Here is a 20,016-nt window from a genome sequence, read left to right as displayed (position 1 = left end):
ATCAGAGTGGATTTAGAACAAGAAACTTCACAGACATATTTAAGAGAGCTCTGGGAAGTATTTAAACTTGTTATAAAGGAGGATAATATGTGACCTTGAAGTTTGTACACCAACAACTTTAGCACTTCTTGCACCACTACATGATAAATAAATGTGTTTCACACAGTGATGATGTGTTTTTTACTTTATATATATTTTCATGTTCACATAGCTGCTTTACAATAATATCATAACACTGAACGTTGGGAAAAGAAGAGAAGTACAACTGAGGTATGTATAGAGTACATATATCATATATATATATAAATGTATAAAATCATTTCATAGTCTAACATAGATATAACAAGTCAAACAAAGTACCACATTTTTACATGGTATTATGGTGCTCGATAATTCGATTAGAAAGTGTTTTCAAGCTGATTGAAGTGGACGGACTGACAGTCACTGACTTTACGTAGACACGACTTTCATCTCTAACAAGGTTTTGTTTCTCAAGCTGAAGAGGGAAATCTTGGTGCTTCATGTTTACATTGAACAGAGGTTTCCAACACGGAGGGAATGAGAGTAAAAGAACAACTATCCAGCACATCTAAAGTGTAGAAAGTGGTCCCATGATTTGAGACAGGCAGTGCTCTCAATCCTCCAGCACGCAGCTGCTCCGACACAACGCTCTGAACACTGTTGATCAGTGAAGAAGGGATTGACATTGCGGTTTTTTTTTCCGGGCAGAAATGCGTTGGCTGTGTGCTCGGGGGTGTTTGCATGAAGCGTTTGTGTGCTGAGAAGGAAAGTGCTGCACATCCATCCTGTCACTATGACAACAGTCTGTTGACAACGGCAGCTGTATGATCATTTTTACCTGATCAGACTCGGAGCAAAGAGGATGTGAGTACAGGACACGATCCATAGGCGGAAAAAAACTACAGGGAATATCATATATTTTGATAAGAGGCCGCCGGAGATGTCAACAGCGCCTTTCTGAAAAGTTAAAAGATTTCCAACTTGAGCGCTCGGAGCAGCTGCACAAAAAATTTTGAACATTTGGAAAAAAGACGCTGTGCACTGCTCTTTTTCTCCAGGCAGCCGCCTACTAATTGAAAAACAATTGAACAAAAGGACTCTGGCGCTCAAAAAAAAAAAAAACAACTAGGTGGACACGGGGACTTAGAAAACAGACTGCAAGCATTGGTGATCAGTCAGCCTGGCTTTGTGCAAAGTCCTGAAATGAAAGAACTGTTAAAACTTTGACCTCATGAAGAAGGACATTTTGTAGTATAAGACCCTTTTCATACATGCACAAACCCCCTGAAAAGGTCCACAATTTTTTTGGCACGAGCTGCATGTGTAAACGCAAACTGCAGCTATCCCCAATTTTATCCGGATTTTTCCAAACCAGCCCCCAAAGCAGAGTTTCTGTAAAAAGTCGGGGTGAGATGTGAGAACGCAGGAGGAAATATTCAGCAGAATTAACTACGACTGAGTGGGGGTGATTATCCTTTAGTCTGTTTCACATCATGTCTTGCCCTCCGAGACCCCCCCCCCCCCCCCATCATACAGCAAACGTCTCCCGCTCTGAGGCACGTGTGTGAAAGAGCAACTCAGGAAGATTTAAGGGGCAAGCTGTGTTGATATTTTCAAGACATTTTCAGGAGTGCATGTGTGAAAGGGCTTATGCAAATTAGTACATTCTCAGAGCAATGCTTTTTTCTGGTATTGGTTCCAAAAATATTCAAAACATTTCACAAGATACCTTAACCTATCTTTCATGTGTTGTGGAACATTTTGCATCGTGCATTAGTAATGAACGTTTCAGGCAGGACTTTGATTTGTGGACAGTTTGATGCCGTGAACTTTCCTCATGTGTCTCTTCATCAGCAACCTTTCGGTGAACAACTCGTCACAGTCCCCGCACTTGTACGGCCTCTCCTCCTTATGCTTGGCTAACACGTGTTTCCTCAGGGTGGATCCTCTGTTGAAAGACTTGTCGCAGATGTGACAGCTGAACGGTTTCTCCCCCGTGTGGGTTCTTATATGTTCCGTCATGTGTCCTTTCAGTTTGAAACACTTCCCGCAGAAATGGCAGCTGTAGGGTCTCTCTCCTGTGTGGACTCTCATGTGGTTCTGCAGGTTGCTCTGACAGGGGATGTGCTTGCCACATATGTGACAGTCAAAGTTCGTCTTGCTGTTTTGTGACTTGCTCTCGTGCGTCTTGAGGTGCCATGTAAGCACAGTTTTTTTGGTGAATATGTAGTTGCATATGTGGCAGCGGTAGAAGGTGGTGCTGGTCTTCTCTTCTGAGTGCTCCGGCTCCTCCTCCTCCTCCTCCTCCTCCTCCTCGGGGTCCGGGGTTTGCTCTTGCTCCCTGCTCTCCTCTGCTGCTCTGCAATCCTCTAACTGCTGCACCGTTTTGATGAGCTCCTTTGTCAAAGAGTCGCCGTCATCGCTGTCCTCTGCTGAAGGTTGTTCCTCGTGACCGTTGATCCAGAGCTCCTCCTTTTGCTGTTCGGGCTCGTCCTTCACCTGGGAGGGTCCCGCCTCGTAATGGCACACACCGGGGCTCCACTCCTGTTTTTTAGGGAGGATGTCCTCTGTGGGCGTAGGTTCAGTTGGCTGTTTGGCATCTGCGAGGATAGAAACAGAAATGTAAGACTCTCGCATGTCGATGATGAAGTACTCAGCACCAAAATATTGATTCACACTAATCAGTAATTTTACTGTTTGCCGCCTCAAAACCACATCAGCCTTAAAGTATGTGTAAAGAAAATCTAAAATTGGTCTCTAAACACAATACATGTTGAAAAAAAGTTCCTGTAAACATGTGAAAAGAACTAATAGGTGCACTGATAATGGTTTTGCTAACACTACTGTGTCTCTAGTCTGTCTACAAACCCCACGATTATGAGAAAAGTCCATCCTCTCCATCTTTTGCCTGCTCCACTTTTCAGAAAATGTGTTTTCAAACAGGCCGTTTGGAGATTTTCCCTTCATGACATCACAAAGGGCAGTAACCCCTCCCCCAGGTGGGTGACACTCCCACAGCTAGGTGTTTGTTCTGCCCTCTGAGTCTGCCTTCTCACCGTAAACAATAGGACACGGAGCGAGAAAGCACCGAGTACACCCAAGCCCTTCCAGAGAGGGCTGTCAGACACAGCTCATTTACATATTTAAAGATACAGACACAGAAACAGCCTGTTCTGAGCAGGGCTGAAATTAGAGGGGTTTATAGACATGATCAAATATAGGATCAGAGTGGATTTAGAACAAGAAACTTCACAGACATGTTTTGGGGAGCTCTGAGACTTATTTAAACTGCTTGAAGAGGAGGAGGATATGTGACCTATCCGTTTCTGTTTTTCTATCCTCAATGGAGGCCAGAATTTTAAGAACCTGAATTGCTGTTTTTACAATTGAGAGAGGCCGACTTTCCTGCCAGTGGGCGTGGTTTCATTTTTCATGATTCTGAAACTTTATTGAATTTATCTTAAATAAACTGAAACCATCAAAACCACATGTTTTTATGTATTATATACTCTTAGGATCCCTTTAAAATTAGATCTGCATCTCAAAGGGCAATCAATTTAAATATATCGCTCACAATCTTCTCCCTCGTCAAAACCTTTTGCATTCACTATAAGGTTGTCAAAATCAGGGTGCTGGTAGCGTAGTTGTTTGTGCGCATGTCCCATGTACTGAGGCTATAGTCCTTCAAGCGGGCAGGCAGATCCTATCTCTCTCTCTTTGATTTCAGACTCTACCCACTGTCCTCTCTCTACAATAAGGCACAAAAAGCCCCAAAAAAATAAAAATAAAAATAAAATAGTTGTCAAAATATTCAATAGGCCTAATTTGATACTTTTTTTTAATATCACTTGTTTGTAATCGCTACAATATACAGTATTTAATTTAAATTATCAACAGCACTGAAAAGCACTAAAGCTAAAAAAAGAAAAAAAATGAACACTTACTCGGTATTAGTTTTGACCCCAAAGTAAGAGAGCATGTTCATAGTAAAAGCGTGTTCAGGACCTTGCTTGCACATATTGTTAAAATCTAATATTGGGTGCCTTACAATTCTGATTTTGTTGCCGTGGTATAAAAACACTAAACAGGTATCAACATCGTCTGATTTTATAGGGTTGTATCCAAGTTTAAACGTCTGGTATTGTGAAGACCTTACTTCATTACCCACAATGCATTTTGCAGCAGTTGGGTCAGACACTCAGTTGTATTGTTTAATAGCTTTGAGCAGCTAGCCTTAATTTCACAGCCCAGATATTTATTTTCTTTTGTTGCCTTGAACCTCGATTAAAAGAGAGTCCATAGACCTCTCTGTAGGACACGTGTCACACTGGACGTCTCTGGAGATACTAATGGACTTTTTTTTTTTAGATATTCCTTCCTAGCAAATAGAAACTAACTTTGATATTTTCACGATTGAGTCAATAAAAACATTTCAATCTGATGCATAATGTAGTTTTTTTAAGCAGGGGTCCTGACCCCTCAGTGGTCTCCAGGGGGCACCAAAACTTGAAGGGAAAAGGGGGGGGGACAAAAGTAAAATATCTGCCATACCAAAGTGTAATCTACTGTTACTATTAGCTTCGATGCTACAATTTAGGCTCCTATCACGAATGTTTGATAAAGTCACCATCTATTGTTTGAATCTCTCAATGTTCAAAAGTACATTAGTAAGGTATCCTTCTCAATAATCCAGCACCAGCACTTTAAATCCACTTAAGTCACACCATGAAAAAAAAGTCGAGCAGTATGTCCATGTACTGTTTTTATTGACACTGCATTTTTCAAACAGTACAACACAGACAAACATTTTTTAAAGGAGCTACTAAAAGAACAAAGCCACGTGTGATTTAAGGCAGACGTAAAAGAAGTGCAGCTAATCAGAGATGTCGAACAACAGTGCAAAGCAATATATGACATGTATTGTATTTACTATAAACACTTTGTCAGAATCAGGAAGTCGTTAAGCAATCTCATTAGAGGTCATCATAAGAGTGTAAAAAAAAAAAAAAAAAAGACGTTAAGTGCTACTTTTAAAAAGGCAATCTTATCTACAACTCCAATTACAGTGTACAATCATTAAAGAGCATTAGAACAGATGTGTTTATTTAAAATGAAGAGGTCTGTAACCTCTGAGCCTCAGCAGTATTCAGCATTGCACCGGGGGCTGGTCGTCTCCCACAGGGAACATGTAACCATGCACCGTCCTCATGTGTTGCTTCAACACGATGTACAGAGGGAAGCTCAGCTCGCACTGCACGCACTTGAAGGGCTTGTTCTCGCTGTGCTTGCTCCTGGCGTGCTTGCTCAGCGTGGACGACCTGTTGAAGCTTTGCCCGCAGGTGTAGCAGGTGTAAGGCCTCTCCCCCGTGTGAGTCCGTATATGTTCCTTCACGTGGCTCTTCAGCTTGTATTTGTTGCCGCAGATTGGACAGGGGTACGGTTTCTCGTTGTTGTGTGACTTCATGTGGGTGAGCATGTGATATTTGGTGTATGTTACCTTGCCGCAGAGGGAGCAGGTGAACGTCCGGTTGCCGGACTCGGGAAAACGTTTCGCAGAATGAGCTGCGATGTGCAGCTTCAGCTTTTCTTTTTTCCCAAAAGGCTTACCGCAGATGTTGCAAAAAAACATGTTCGCCTTCCTTGTGTACGCCGTGAACACTCGATAGGACGGTAAGGGTTGCTCCTCTTGCGATTGGTTCTCGTACTCGAACTGATCTCCCACGGTTACGACTCGGATGAGGTTGTCTGGCTCGGGGAATCCACTGTGCTCTCCAGCTGTCGCAGCTTGACTCAGGGTGTCTCGCATCTGATTTTCCTCCCGCTCCCCGACTCTGACCATTTGAGTCATCGGGCCGGTTACGCTGCCGTATGCAGGACATCCGGGTGACCCCCCCGACCTGGTCCAGGATTCAGTCTGCTCCTCTTTCAAGGGCTCCTCACTGGGAACACATTCCCTCTGCGTCTGCTGCTCCTGAGCACAAACCTCCTGTGTCGGTGTGGGAAAATCATTCGGGCTTGCATCTGTAACAGTGGATAGGAAAATGTTTTTGGTAGCAGCTCGGAAGGAAAAAAAAAAAAAAAAAAAACCTCTTTGATCATACATGAACTAGAAGTGTGGGGAAACATGATTGATCCCCAGACGTGATGCTTGTCTTAACAGCAGCAGAGAAATCCAAGGCAAGTAACGGCTTGGAAACAGTGAGCAGAGCCTTTACGTAGTGAGCAGAGCCTCTAACAAACAGTGAATTAAACGCACCAAACGTTGGATACATAGTGCATAGCATGCATGTGATGCATTATGATGGACCGTACTTTCACTATTAAGGAAGCTCGCTGAAATCACTCAGTAATACACCTTGATAAAATGTTCTGTTTTAACACTATTCTAAGACTTTTTAGTGATTATGGAAGCAAAAAAAAAATAATCATGAAGTAACATTTTCCATCCGATCTCTGGCCTCAACAATGCACAGATGGGTCAGGTATTCATTAGCCTGCATGTTATCGGTGCAGAAATTTAATAAAGAACAATAATCAGACCATAGCACCCGAGTAGAGTTGTGCATTTCATTGTAGGAACGTTTGAATTCTGCGTACGTTCATGTTAACATGTGCGGCAATAAGATCAAAACTGAGCCTTTGGTTGATACCTTTTCCTTTCTTTTGGAATTAATTATGTGACAGCTTGTCTTTCCAGGACAGGATAGCCAGGCCAGACTGCACGAGTTGTGTCGTAAGGAAAGATGACAGAAAGGGGAAAGATTTTATAATGTGCATTAAGAATACAAAAGCTTACTCGTTGAAGTTTAGGTTCAGTTGATTTAGAGGATGTTTCATGTTGATGTGAGGTACCCTTATTAGCTTTTATGAAATGTTAAGAGTCGCTTCTCTGGAAAATGTGACCTCCACAGCTGTAATAAATGACCTCATGAGGATGACGTCACAGCTGTTTGTGCTGACTCCAGTATGACATAAACATTAGCCTCTCGTGTGGTTTCATTTATCATCCTGTGAGTTAAATGGATGTAAAGTGCTGCTTTACCATGTTTTATGTTTAAAAAGTGAAACAAGATGGCGGATATATAGTATTTGTCTGAGGTCTGTTACGATACATGTCGCTTTGTTTCAACCCTTCAAGTCCATGATTTGACTTTCCCCATATTGCCCATAGTGCTATCGGTGTGACACTTAAAGACAATGAAAGGGAGGTGTTGGGTCAAACACCACATTTAGTCCGTGTCAAAATAAAACCGGGGAATACAAGATTACAGGTTAGAACTAGAGCCCGACCGATTAATCTGACCGCCGATAATATCGGTCGATATTAGTACGTCCAGTGTGTGATAACCTCATTTGAGGGATCAACACAATAAATGTTTATTTCTATCTATCTCTACAGATTGAATGCAGATCTAAGAAAGATATTGGCCGATATATCAGTATCAGATTTTTTCTCTCCCTAATATAAATATCAGTATCGGTTATCTAGTTAGAACTGTTATTAGTTATTATTCATCCGTGATACAGCTGCTGTATGGGACTTCACTTCAACATAGTAACTGAAGAAATGCATCAACACATGCTCACTATTTAAAAAAATGCAAATCATAATGAGAGCTTTCACTAAGAAGGTGCTTTGTGCAGGTCATTCATGTGGTTTGCATCCTTTTTTTTTACGATTGGATCAACATCTTCCTTTTAAAGCTATTTTATTTTCTACTTGTGTCAGTGACTCAAGTTCATCGAGGGGAAATGAACCCTTGGTTACTGGTTTTGTTCAGAGGGTTGTTTTTCACCTCCTTTCAAATGTGAAATTAAAAAATACATGAAAACATTGATGGACATGAAAACAAATGAACATACCTTAAAACTTAGATATAACTGTCATTTGCATACAATTGTTGGTTGATTAAAAAATGAGATCAGAAATGACCCCAATCACTCAAACTGAAACTTTGGGATACAACATTTGAAATTATAAAAGTTGATTTAAATAATGAATTATGGTATTGTGATGTGGATGGTATGGATGCCAAGTGTACTGATGTATCCTTCAAGCACACTATAACAATACAATGGACCATATGTTTTACAAGCTGTATACATTTATCATATAATGAAGCACTATCACATGAGAGGTCTCGTTATACTGAATATCCGCACTGCTTTGATAAAGTCACAGGAACAATGCTGCAGTTGGCAGGGCCTTTACAGCCCAGTCTCAGCAGTGTTGATATTCAGTACAACATCATGACCCCGAGAGTGATACTCCTTTTAAGGCTGGGCGATATGGACCAAAACTCATATCTCGATATTTTTTCACTGAATGGCGATACTTGATATATATCGATATGTCTTTCATTAACAGTCAGTTGCACAAGTTCAACATGTACATGAAAACAAAATACCTGTTTGTGAAATTAATAAATTTTCTGCATAACAAAATAAACACAATTCTGTGTTTTGTTATCCATTTAGTTTGTTGAGTTTGGCTCAAAGAGAGAGAGAGAGAGAGAGAGGGATAGAGAGAGAGAGAGAGGAGCAGGGTGAAGAGGGGAGAGAGAGAGAGAGAGAGAGAGAGAGAGAGAGAGAGAGAGAGAGGAGCAGGGTGAAGAGGGAGAGGGAGAGAGAGAGGAGCAGGGTGAAGAGGGGGAGAGAGAGAGAGAGGAGCAGGGTGAAGAGGGATAGAGAGAGAGAGGAGCAGGGTGAAGAGGGAGAGAGAGAGAGAGAGAGAGAGAGGAGCAGGGTGAAGAGGGATAGAGAGAGAGAGGAGCAGGGTGAAGAGGGAGGGAGAGAGAGAGAGAGAGAGAGAGAGGAGCAGGGTGAAGAGGGGGAGAGAGAGAGAGAGAGAGAGAGAGAGGAGCATTGTGAAGAGGGATAGAGAGAGAGAGGAGCAGGGTGAAGAGGGAGAGAGAGAGAGAGGAGCATTGTGAAGAGGGATAGAGAGAGAGAGGAGCAGGGTGAAGAGGGAGAGAGAGAGAGAGAGAGGAGCAGGGTGAAGAGGGATAGAGAGAAAGAGAGAGGAGCAGGGTGAAGAGGGATAGAGAGAGAGAGAGAGGGAGGAGCAGGGTGAAGAGGGAGAGAGAGAAAGAGAGAGGAGCAGGGTGAAGAGAGAGAGAGAGAGGAGCAGGGTGAAGAGAGAGAGAGAGAGAGAGGAGCAGGGTGAAGAGGGAGAGAGAGAGAGAGGAGCAGGGTGAAGAGGGAGAGAGAGAGAGAGAGAGAGGAGCAGGGTGAAGAGGGATAGAGAGAAAGAGAGAGGAGCAGGGTGAAGAGGGATAGAGAGAAAGAGAGAGGAGCAGGGTGAAGAGGGATAGAGAGAGAGAGAGAGGGAGGAGCAGGGTGAAGAGGGAGAGAGAGAGAGAGAGAGGAGCAGGGTGAAGAGGGAGAGAGAGAAAGAGAGAGGAGCAGGGTGAAGAGAGAGAGAGAGAGGAGCAGGGTGAAGAGAGAGAGAGAGAAAGAGAGAGGAGCAGGGTGAAGAGGGATAGAGAGAAAGAGAGAGGAGCAGGGTGAAGAGGGATAGAGAGAGAGAGAGAGGAGCAGGGTGAAGAGGGATAGAGAGAGAGAGAGAGAGAGAGGAGCAGGGTGAAGAGGGATAGAGAGAAAGAGAGAGGAGCAGGGTGAAGAGGGATAGAGAGAGAGAGAGGAGCAGGGTGAAGAGGGAGAGAGAGAAAGAGAGAGGAGCAGGGTGAAGAGGGAGAGAGAGAGAGAGAGAGGAGCAGGGTGAAGAGGGAGAGAGAGAAAGAGAGAGGAGCAGGGTGAAGAGGGAGAGAGAGAGAGGAGCAGGGTGAAGAGGGAGAGAGAGAGAGAGAGAGGAGCAGGGTGAAGAGGGAGAGAGAGAGAGAGAGAGAGAGAGGAGCAGGGTGAAGAGGGAGAGAGAGAGAGAGAGAGAGGAGCAGGGTGAAGAGGGAGAAACAGTGAGATGAGAAATAGGTGAACTGGCAGCTCTACAGAAGAAACGTATAACATTATTTTAATGCAACATGAACTATTTCGATATTAACGATATTGTCCTAACCTACATCTGGATTGAAAATATATCAATATATCTTAAAAACTCGATATATCGCCCAGCCCTAACTCCTTTACACATCAGTTAAACACACGCTGAATAGTAGTAGAAAGTAATGACAGGAACATTTTGCTCCAATCAACTAGATCCACATTTTTACAGAAACTGGATTGTTGCCAAGCAACCTAAACATCTTGCCCTTTTACTACTGTCGTTTAGGACACACCGACTACTATCTATTTATATTTTAATTTATCAGGAAACCAGTGGAATAAGACTCTGAGGTATAAGACTGTTTGCTGTGATGTTAATTGACAGTTTTAATTGAAATGTCTGATGCGGAGTGATATTTATATTGTGAAAAGTCCCCATTGATTGGCCTCTTGTCCAATCAGGTTACTTGGTCACTTTTTTGCACTGTTTACAACATCTGTATTGGGAGGTTAATTTATGCAACACTGTGGCAAAATGACCAGCACTATATACTCGTATTTTACTTTGCAGCGAAGAACACAACTAACGACTGTAACAGAATAAATAATTCATAGTTTTATTTTGGAAATTCCCCGGATGTGTAGGAAGCGTTCACATGTCACGTTTCCATCATTAGCTCTGAAATAGCTTGCTATCCTGACATGCTAACGTCCAACATTGCAATGCACACACAAACAGCAGGCCTGAGCTGACTGCACACGGTGTTTATGGTCCTACTTTATGAGCGTGTTAGATGACTGACCGTGTTTAAGGTGCTGTCAGTGTGTCGACAAACATACCTGCCCTGTGCAGCCTTATCTCCGGTTTGTAGACCAAATCCAGAAGCCGCTGCAACCTCTGGTTCTCCAGTTTTGTTCGGTACACCTCGTCCTGGTAGTCTATGATTGTCTTCTCTACGAAGCCGTAGATGTCTACAGCTGCTGCGGTTAATCTCTCCGTCAGGAAGACGTTGAATGACTGAAGCGTCGTGTTGGCCATCATGCAGCAGCAGCAGCAGCAGCAGAGTCTCTGTGTGTGTATCTGTCTGTGAGGTGTATCTGATATCTCTCAGCCTTTGTCAGGGAAAAATATGTATCAAGACACATACCGCCACCTTATGGACTGGACGTCGTATTGCTGCTCTGTAACAAATGCAGGTCTGGAGCTGGTCCTGGACCTTAGACTGTAAATAATGGGTCTGTAGGAGCCAATTTAGTGTGTGTGTGTGTGTGTGTTTCTGTATTGTATTTGTTTATATGGTGAGGAAATTCTGTTTATTTGATGGATTGCGGGGGCGGGGGGGTCCAACACAAAAAAACAAAAATACAACAGTAACAGTGTGATACAGACAGTCAAGCACAAAATACACACATTAAACATAAAGGCTCTCAAACACCCACCCGCCCACGTGTCCCTCCCGCAAAGCCACAGCAAACCAACACAAAGTCATGAGAGGTAGATGCACATGGTGACATATGCAATCAAGATATTAGAGGGGTAAGAAGACATTACCATTAGAAGCAGCAGTGTGGTTTTGTGAGAAAAGGTAGCAGTGTGAAGTGAATTTATTGCTAATTTATATGTTTATTTATGTACTCAATTTGGACACTAGGTGGTGATAATTGATCATTTGGGTTAATTGGTCAGGTGGTTGGTTGAAACGGGGGCATAGGTGGTGGGAACATACGTAACACAGGACAACGCAAGTAGGCTATTTAAGATAAGAAAAGTACGACAACAGTATAATCTCGGAAATAACAACTCATCATATCATCATCACGGGTTGTCTGCTTCATATGTGACAATAAACTGGAACATCAGAAAGTACTTTAATTTCGGACATTTGTTTATTTTTTACGCGTCAACAACTTTCCATACACCTATGCAAGTGACTAAAGGCAATATAATAAATGTGGACATCAGATAGTCACTACAGGGTCTGTAGAATCTAAACAGGACTGCCATTAAAACAATACCTGCATCTAATAAAGTGCTTGTCTGAAGAACCTGCTGCAGTTTCAGTTACAATTATTAACTTATAAACCTGTTCGTGGACATCAAACATAATCATTTTTATTGTTCTCTTTTTTTAAATTATAAAATAAAAATATATTTAGACTTATTTATTGTTCTTTTATGCATTTTTAGGCCTACATAGGACGGAGGATTAAGGCCATGTTAATTTTCTTTTTATTATTTCTTATATTAGATTTCTTTTTTTTTCCTTCGATATTAAAGTCGTAAATTTCCAAATTTAATCTCGTAAATTTACGACTTTAATCTCGTAAATGTACGACTTTTTTTTTTTAATTAAAAAAAAGAAATACAATATAAGAAGTTAATTTCGAAATTATTATTAATTTTTTTAACATGGCCCTAATCCTCCGTCGTACCTACATATTGGGTACAAATGACTTTTGAAATTAATACATATATGAATCTCTATAATTATGTATTTATGTGATAATTATAACGAAGCTTTAAAGTATAGACTCTTTTTTTATAACTTTTGCTGACTGAATGTGACACGATTACCACACTACTGCTTAAGCCTTTTTTACAAAGTTGTTCTGGGGTTTGTGAAATTTATTGTTCCTTTTCGATTCTTTGTTTAAACATTTTCATTCTCTCTCTCTGCAGCTGATGGTGAAGAATCTGCAGTTCGAGGATGGGAAGATGATTGCTGCAGCACAGTACTTCAGTGCAGGAAGCAGCGCTGCTGTGGAGCTCACAGAGGAGGAGAAAACCTTTGCTGAACAGATGAGGGTAGGGCCTCTGGAGTAACATTTTACTGAAAAGTTGTTCCATGCTGAATGATGTTTGACTGTCTATGCTGATGTTTCTCACTTCCTGTCCTCACAGGCAGTCTGGCAGAGTATTCTGTCAAACGTCAGTACGATTGAAGACTCCACGGATTTCTTCAAGTCTGGTGCTGCTTCCATGGATGTTGTCAGGTGATTAAAACAGTGTGGACGATACATTTCCCTCCTCAATAAGAAGTTAGCTGAATTATCTGGTATCATGGCGATTTGGAGACTTTCCTATTAGAAACTGAATCAAACTGAAAAGATTAAAAAAATAAAAATAATTACCATAACTGCAAGAAAACAATGACAGAGCTTTGACACTATATGCTGACAAAAAAGAAAAAAAACAGAAGTTAGAAAGTCAATCAACCGATTCTTACATGCACGTATCTCATGCAAGTTGATTGTTACACAATATATTTCTTGTGCAACAAGAAGTATTATTAGTAAAGTAAAAAATTGCAATGACTTCTGGTTGCTGTAGTGCGAGGGCTTGAAAGAGAAATGTTAATTGTTGTTTTTTTTCTGCAGCTGTTGTGAACTTGAAGTATTCTCAAGATCATTGTTTCTCAATATTGCATATTTCTCAAATCTTTGCAGCACAAACAGCTCTCTATATCCACATTTACTAAACAGAGTACCTAAGCACACCCTCAGAGAGCTGCATGCATAGCTTAAGAATGTAACCGTTTCAACTTTTTTGATGCCAATATATTTTATTTGGTAATCAAAATAAATATATTGGCAAATAACTTGAGTAAAACAGGGTGTTAACATTTTACTTTATTCAGTCAGCACATTAGAAAACATCAGAAATCCCAACTATTAATTCTCTAGCTGCTTCCCTGTTTGTAATACTCTTCTCCCTCCTGTCGCCGCCTGCAGGCTTGTGGAGGAGGTGAAGCTCCGAGCCAGCACCTGCCAGCTGCAGAACGAGGACGTGTACATGAACACCACGTTCCAGGATTTCATCCAGATGTGCGTCAGAAAGCTCCGAGGAGAGGACGGTGAAGAGGAACTGGTTGTTGACTATGTAGGAGCTGTTTTTTTTTGTGTCGGCGGGTATTTGTTTACTTTTTTGGCGTTTAGGGAAGACAACATGCTGACCAGTGTGTTTGAAACCACTCAGGTGGAGAAAAGCATCAACAACATGACCGTTAAGATGCCCCATCAGCTGTTCATCAATGGAGAGTTTGTGGATGCAGAAGGAGGAAAGACCTACAAAACCATCAACCCCACTGACGGCACGGTGAGGAAGAGAGCACAGGCTGAAAATAAATACTGAATGAAGACTAAAATAATATGACAGTATCATTTCTATCTGGGTCATTTTTTCCCTTCTAAACTCGTCTTTAAATCTCCATCCTTATAAGAGGTTAACGGTTTGCAAGTAATGAAATGTCAAGTCAGCCAGTTTAATATCATGTAGAGTTTACTGTCGAAAGTTGAATTAAAAAGACAGTAATCACAATCATTAGTCGCCTTACTTTGAAAGAGTAGGTATCCATTTGTGGGGGGCAGAGGCTCAGTCTGCAGGGACTTGAGTTGGGAACCGGAGGGCAGGCGGTTCTAGTCTTGTTGTGGACCAAGTCTGGAAATTGGTCTGGTAGCAGGAGGTGCCAGTTCTTTCCTGAGGACCACTCCTGGGTTGCACTTCAGCACTGAACCCCCCCCAATTGCATCGGGTGCTCTTTCATATGCAGCCCCTTACTATAACATATCTCCATTAGTGCATGCCCATAGAGTCATGTTTGTGGACGTCTGTGTATTTCGGCCTATTTGTGTGCAGCAGAGTGAAAAAATTGAACTTCCCCTCAGGGATTATTTTTGCTTCTAGTTGGAGAACCAGCCTTCTGTCTGTTTTGGGTTGATTGTATGAGCTGTATCTATCTATCTGTCTGTCCTGCAGGCCATCTGCGACGTGTCCCTGGCCCAGATCAGTGACGTGGACAAGGCTGTGGCTGCTGCTAAGGAAGCTTTTGAAGAAGGAGAGTGGGGGAAGATGAACCCCAGAGACAGAGGCAGACTCATCCACAAGTCAGTGCACTCGTTCTGTCTAAACTTAACTCTGAAACTTTTAGCTCAATGCAACACACACTGTTACTGATGAAAGATGTTCTCCAAGTTTTCAGTCATTGGTAAATTTATTAACAACATCGAGGTGAATGAGAATTAAATATGATGCAGGACTGCTGTAACTACGGCAACGGCACTAGTTAAGATCATGTGCAATGCAAGAATAGAAAAAGTAGGCAAACACAGGCACTTTACAACTTCACAGTTTCCAGTTGCCCTGAAGTCTCTGTATGGATTTTCAGAAAGGCTCAAGATGTTGTATTGAAAAAAGAAATATGGCTCAGTGGCATTCTTTACAGTATTTCAACAAACTCCCTGCAGCATGTTACGCCCCAATGTCAGAATTTGGATAAGTCCTATGTATCATGTCCAGTTGTACAACTCTGGAGCCTTAAGAAGAGGTTGTTGAAATGAGTTTTAATGATATGTTTTAAAGAAGTGGGTGTAAGTGTCTCGTTTGTGAGCATGAGGACAAAGCATGAAGGCAACATTGAAGCTGTTTCATTGTTCCATACTATCTCCTATTCATTAAATCCTGCAATTAGTCCTGCATACCTGCATATATCGATCCTGCATAATACTGATCATCCTTTGGAACGGGGTAAAATAACAACACATTTTTAACCACGAGCTGGGATGTCAGTGACCCTGTTTCTGCCCTGCTCGCCCCCACACAGGCTGGCTGACCTGATGGAGGAACACCAGGAGGAGCTGGCCACCATCGAATCCATCGACTCCGGAGCTGTTTACACGCTGGCCCTCAAGACTCATGTGGGCATGTCCATCCAGACCTTCCGCTACTTCGCCGGCTGGTGTGACAAGATCCAAGTAAGACAGTCAGCTTTTAACACCTGGGAGCCGGCGTCGCACATCAGAAGAGGCAAAATCAAATGAAATATCAGAAGATGGGTACTCTGCAAAAAATTGTATGTTTGCCTTTTTTTGCAGGGCAGCACCATCCCTATCAACCAGGCGCGGCCCAATCGCAACCTCACCTTCACCAAGAAGGAACCAATAGGGTGAGTACATGTTATCTATGTTGACAGCACAGGATGCATTTTTTGATAATATGTCCTCAAAGTGCTGATTTTAAAGGACTCATTTTTTCGGTTTCTTAGCGTTTGTGCCATTGTGATTCCCTGGAACTACCCTCTTATGATGCTGGCCTGGAAGACCGCCGCCTGCCTGGCCGCTGGAAACACAGTGGTCCTCAAACCTGCTCAGGTCAGCGTCCACACTGGCTGTCAGGGTTCTGTTCATGTCAGACTTTAATGACATGGCAGTGCCGTCAATGCAGAGATATTTAAGATGGACATTACCATTTGTGTCGCTAGTTTGTCTAAAAAGGGAAGTGACTTGTTTCCAGGTGACTCCTCTGACCGCGATGAAGTTTGCCGAGTTGGCAGCGAGAGCGGGCCTTCCTAAAGGAGTGGTTAATATTCTGCCTGGATCAGGTAGGAACACACGCCTGTCATGTTTTTTTGTTATATGTCATGGTAGGTCTTCAGACTCTTTACAAGCTCCATTTCCATTTATCTAATCAAGAGCATGACATCCTTTGGTGTCCTCATCAAACATCACAATACTGAGATTGAATCATAACTATAGACCCTCTTCAGGCTTCTTTCTCTTCCCGCTAAAGTGCGGTAACTAAGCTCGGCCGTTATCACATCTTTGTAAATTCATATTGACTGCGCGACGGTGTAACATTATCCATTAATTGCATTTTGCTGTTGTGCAAAAGCACGGCACAGAGGGAGCTCCACATACACACACACAGCACTGCACTCCCCTGCTGAAACCGTCTCGCATCTGTAACGCCTCTGTTACTACCTCCAAAGACGGTACGAAGGGGAGATCACTTCATCCCCCGTCCGTCAGATTGAAGGTGAAACATCACAGGGGCGTCGATACCGCAGTCTGAATGGGGCTTACTGTGTGTGAGTTCTTAAACTCAGCCTTTTGTTGTAGGCGCTCTGGTGGGTCAGCGTCTATCTGACCATCCCGACGTCCGCAAACTGGGCTTCACTGGTTCCACTGAAATTGGAAAACACATCATGAAGAGGTGAGACTTAAAGCACAGTCATTAAAGTCAAAGCCGAACACAAGGCAAGGCAAGGCGAGTTTATTTATGTCGCACATTTCAACAACAAGGCAATTCAAAGTGCTTCACACAAGACATCAAAAGCATCATGACAGAGGAAAGAAAAGAAACATTAAAATAGAACATTTAAAAATCACTAATATTATAAAATCTGAAAATATGTTCAAATAAAATAATTAAAATTGAATTAATTAAAAAATAAAAAATAAAAAAGTGAAGAAATTAAAAGAGTTAAAAAAATAATAATAATTACAGTGCAGAGTAAAAAATTTAAATCTTATTAAAGCTGTTTAATTAAAGGCAGCTGTAAACAGGTGAGTCTCCAACCTGGATTTAAAAGAGCTGAGAGTTTCAGCAGACCTGCAGTTTTATGAGAGTTTGTTCCAGATATAAGGAGCATAGAAACTGAACGCTGCTTCTCCAACACAAGCATAATTCTCCTGCTCATCTCCGTGTTCTCTTGTGTTTCTTCTGAAGCTGTGCCGTCAGTAACGTTAAGAAAGTCTCTCTGGAGCTCGGGGGGAAATCTCCTCTCATCATCTTCAGCGACTGCGACATGGACAAAGCCGTGCGCATGGTGGGTTCATCCATCGGAGCATTTTGTCTAGAATTGATCTTCACAATTTGTTACAGTTGCAGAGACAAAACCATGTTTTCTGCGTTTGTGTTTTTCAGGGCATGAGCTCAGTGTTCTTCAACAAGGGAGAGAACTGCATCGCAGCTGGCCGACTGTTTGTGGAAGAAAACATTCATGACCAGTTTGTCAAAAAAGTGGTACGGGAGTTTTTTTAACCACTAAATCCTGTACAGTTTGCATTTCTGTTTTTCTTGTGCTCGTCTTATTTTGGGCCGTCTTTCCTCTCAGGTCGAGGAGGTGAAGAAGATGAGGGTCGGGGATCCTCTGGACCGCTCGACAGACCACGGCCCTCAGAACCACAAAGCCCACCTTGACAAGCTGGTGGAGTACTGTGAGGCCGGCGTGAAGGAGGGGGCCACTCTTGTGTGTGGCGGCAAACAGGTGCAGCGACCAGGTAAGGCTTTCTGAATCTGACCTGAAGCTCCATGGTGTAATAAACCTCTCGTAATACGGACGCAATCTGACTTGTTACACGTCTGCTTCTAGGTTTTTTCTTTGAGCCCACCGTGTTCGTCGATGTGGAGGACCACATGTTCATCGCCAAAGAGGAGTCATTCGGCCCCATCATGATCTTGTCCAAATTCAAGAGCGGGTAAGGCTTTCTCAAAATAACCTCATGCCTCTAAATGACTCAGATTTTACACACCACAATAATTCATCTGTTTTTAACTTTCTCCGTTCCTCCCTGCTCCATCGTCTCTGTGTCTTAGTGAGGTGGACGACGTGCTGAGGAGGGCCAACGCCACAGAGTTCGGCCTGGCGTCAGGTGTTTTCACACGGGACATCAGCAAAGCGCTGTACGTCAGTGAAAAGCTCAACGCCGGCACCGTTTTTGTCAACACCTACAACAAGACGGATGTGGCCTCGCCTTTTGGAGGCTTCAAACAGTCGGGTTTTGGCAAAGACCTGGGTGAGAAAAACTGCTTCTGTTACCGTTTTAAACATTAATTTAACTTGAGTGGAACATTTCATATCAGATTAAGGACACTGGCTGATTGGTTTAGCTTTGTGACCCCATGTGGGGTCACTGGGGGCTGGAGCCAATCCCAGCTGTCATTGGGCGAGAGGCGGGGTTACACTCTGGACTGTATGCCAGTCAATCACAGGGCTGACATATAGAGACACACAACCAGACACACTTTTTTCACACAAATAAAACAGGAAATGAATTCTAAACACTGAATTTAACAAAATAAAACACACAAAGAACCAATAATGACAGCGAATAGATAAATTCTTGTACATGGAGAACAAAGTAAACAGGGGTCTCGTATTATTCTGATCTATAAGAACACAACTTTTTGTGTTTGTTTGTGGTTATTAATAACAGTATTCACTGTCTGTGTCTCTGCTGCAGGACAAGACGCTCTGAATGAATACCTGAAGACAAAGGCAGTGACCATCGAGTACTAAGTTCAAATTCCAGGAGACAGAAAAGTGCCAGGTGTAAGCTCCCAGCGTTGAGAGGCGGGGATGTGTGCGACACAGAGAGAGATGAGACATGCAGAGGGATGCACACACGTCATGAGGATGATGACATCATCCCATCTCTGCTCTCTCATTAGTGACTACTGACTATAACACTGTAAATGCCTTAACATGATAATTTACTTTAACATGTCCAATCTTACTAATCAGTGAATGTTCATGTCTCTCAGTCACAGACTTCTAAACTTTTTGAAGTATGTTTCGAAGTAGCCCAAGTGACTACTGAGACTGTTTTGTAATCACTGTGATTGAGTACTTTTAACAGATTGAATTCATTTCTAATATGGCTTACATTAGGTCAGGAAATCCAACTGAAATGTAACATTTCTAAAAAAAAAAAACAATGTTTTTGGTTATTAATGAAATCAGTTGAACACCCCAAATGTTGTGGACTTTTTTTTTTCTGTTTTGTCTCATATTTGATTTTCTTCATGGTGCAGTCCAACATGTTTTAACTCAATACTGAAGTGCAGTAACATCAGTGATAGGAACATAAACATTAATGTGACTCCTATATACACAACAATCGATTTAAAAGTCCGATATCTAAGATATCTACAACATTAAATGATAAAGTGACCTTACTATATGATCAGACATTAAGGAAACATGCTCTGTTGAAGTTCTGGCTTCTCTGACAACAATGCAGCAGTCAGTATGTCCTCCTTCTAACTTTAGATTCTGCTTCTGAATGCTCTGCATTTGTTTTGACCAGAGAAGGTTGGTGGTTTTAAGGCGACCCCACACGGCCGTTTTGGACACCCCTCAGTTTGCCAGGCAAACGGCAAACCAACAGGTGTTGCAGCGATGGAAGCGGGCAAGAGAACTGGTTCAGATAGAAGTGATTGTACCCGACCTAAAAAGACTCTGCATATTTCTAATAAGCTCCACGAGCAGAAAC

At 42.3% G+C, this 20,016-nt stretch overlaps 2 protein-coding genes across 2 annotated transcripts in view; one reads left to right on the top strand and one right to left on the bottom strand.

Annotated features, from left to right (window-relative positions):
• The window catches only part of aldh1l1 (aldehyde dehydrogenase 1 family, member L1), a 29,332-nt gene extending 9,834 nt beyond the window's left edge, over positions 1-19,498 (top strand). Inside the window, exons 8-23 of the mRNA XM_020639561.3 lie at positions 12,644-12,769; positions 12,866-12,957; positions 13,696-13,843; positions 13,940-14,059; positions 14,720-14,847; positions 15,564-15,714; positions 15,835-15,905; positions 16,005-16,110; positions 16,253-16,340; positions 16,858-16,951; positions 17,468-17,567; positions 17,666-17,764; positions 17,856-18,021; positions 18,114-18,219; positions 18,338-18,537; positions 18,985-19,498. Of these exons, the coding sequence (XP_020495217.1) occupies positions 12,644-12,769; positions 12,866-12,957; positions 13,696-13,843; positions 13,940-14,059; positions 14,720-14,847; positions 15,564-15,714; positions 15,835-15,905; positions 16,005-16,110; positions 16,253-16,340; positions 16,858-16,951; positions 17,468-17,567; positions 17,666-17,764; positions 17,856-18,021; positions 18,114-18,219; positions 18,338-18,537; positions 18,985-19,040 (1,851 nt within the window). The 3' untranslated portion in view covers positions 19,041-19,498. The remainder of the gene's footprint in view (positions 1-12,643; positions 12,770-12,865; positions 12,958-13,695; positions 13,844-13,939; positions 14,060-14,719; positions 14,848-15,563; positions 15,715-15,834; positions 15,906-16,004; positions 16,111-16,252; positions 16,341-16,857; positions 16,952-17,467; positions 17,568-17,665; positions 17,765-17,855; positions 18,022-18,113; positions 18,220-18,337; positions 18,538-18,984) is intronic.
• On the bottom strand, positions 164-11,067 carry LOC136179280 (zinc finger and SCAN domain-containing protein 31-like). Its single transcript, XM_065955361.1, has 2 exons — positions 10,804-11,067; positions 164-2,621 (listed from the first exon to the last, which is right to left on the bottom strand). Exons 1-2 carry the CDS (start codon positions 11,003-11,005, stop codon positions 1,810-1,812), a joined length of 1,014 nt encoding a protein of 337 aa, XP_065811433.1. The 5' UTR covers positions 11,006-11,067; the 3' UTR covers positions 164-1,809.
• Positions 19,499-20,016: the final 518 nt, after the last annotated feature.

This window comes from Labrus bergylta, chromosome 5 (genome assembly GCF_963930695.1).
Source record: "Labrus bergylta chromosome 5, fLabBer1.1, whole genome shotgun sequence".
NCBI classification, from domain to species: Eukaryota; Metazoa; Chordata; class Actinopteri; order Labriformes; family Labridae; genus Labrus; species Labrus bergylta.
Note: the sequence above shows the minus strand (reverse complement) of the source record. Positions and strands in the feature narration are given on the sequence as shown.

Bases quoted from the DNA above. Each gene is read 5' to 3' on its own strand.
- LOC136179280 (XM_065955361.1), bottom strand. From the start codon at position 11,005: ATGATGGCCAACACGACGCTTCAGTCATTCAACGTCTTCCTGACGGAG. The intron at 2,622-10,803 runs GTATGTTTGTCG...CTATCCTCGCAG, and splicing joins GATAAGGCTGCACAGGGCAG to ATGCCAAACAGCCAACTGAA.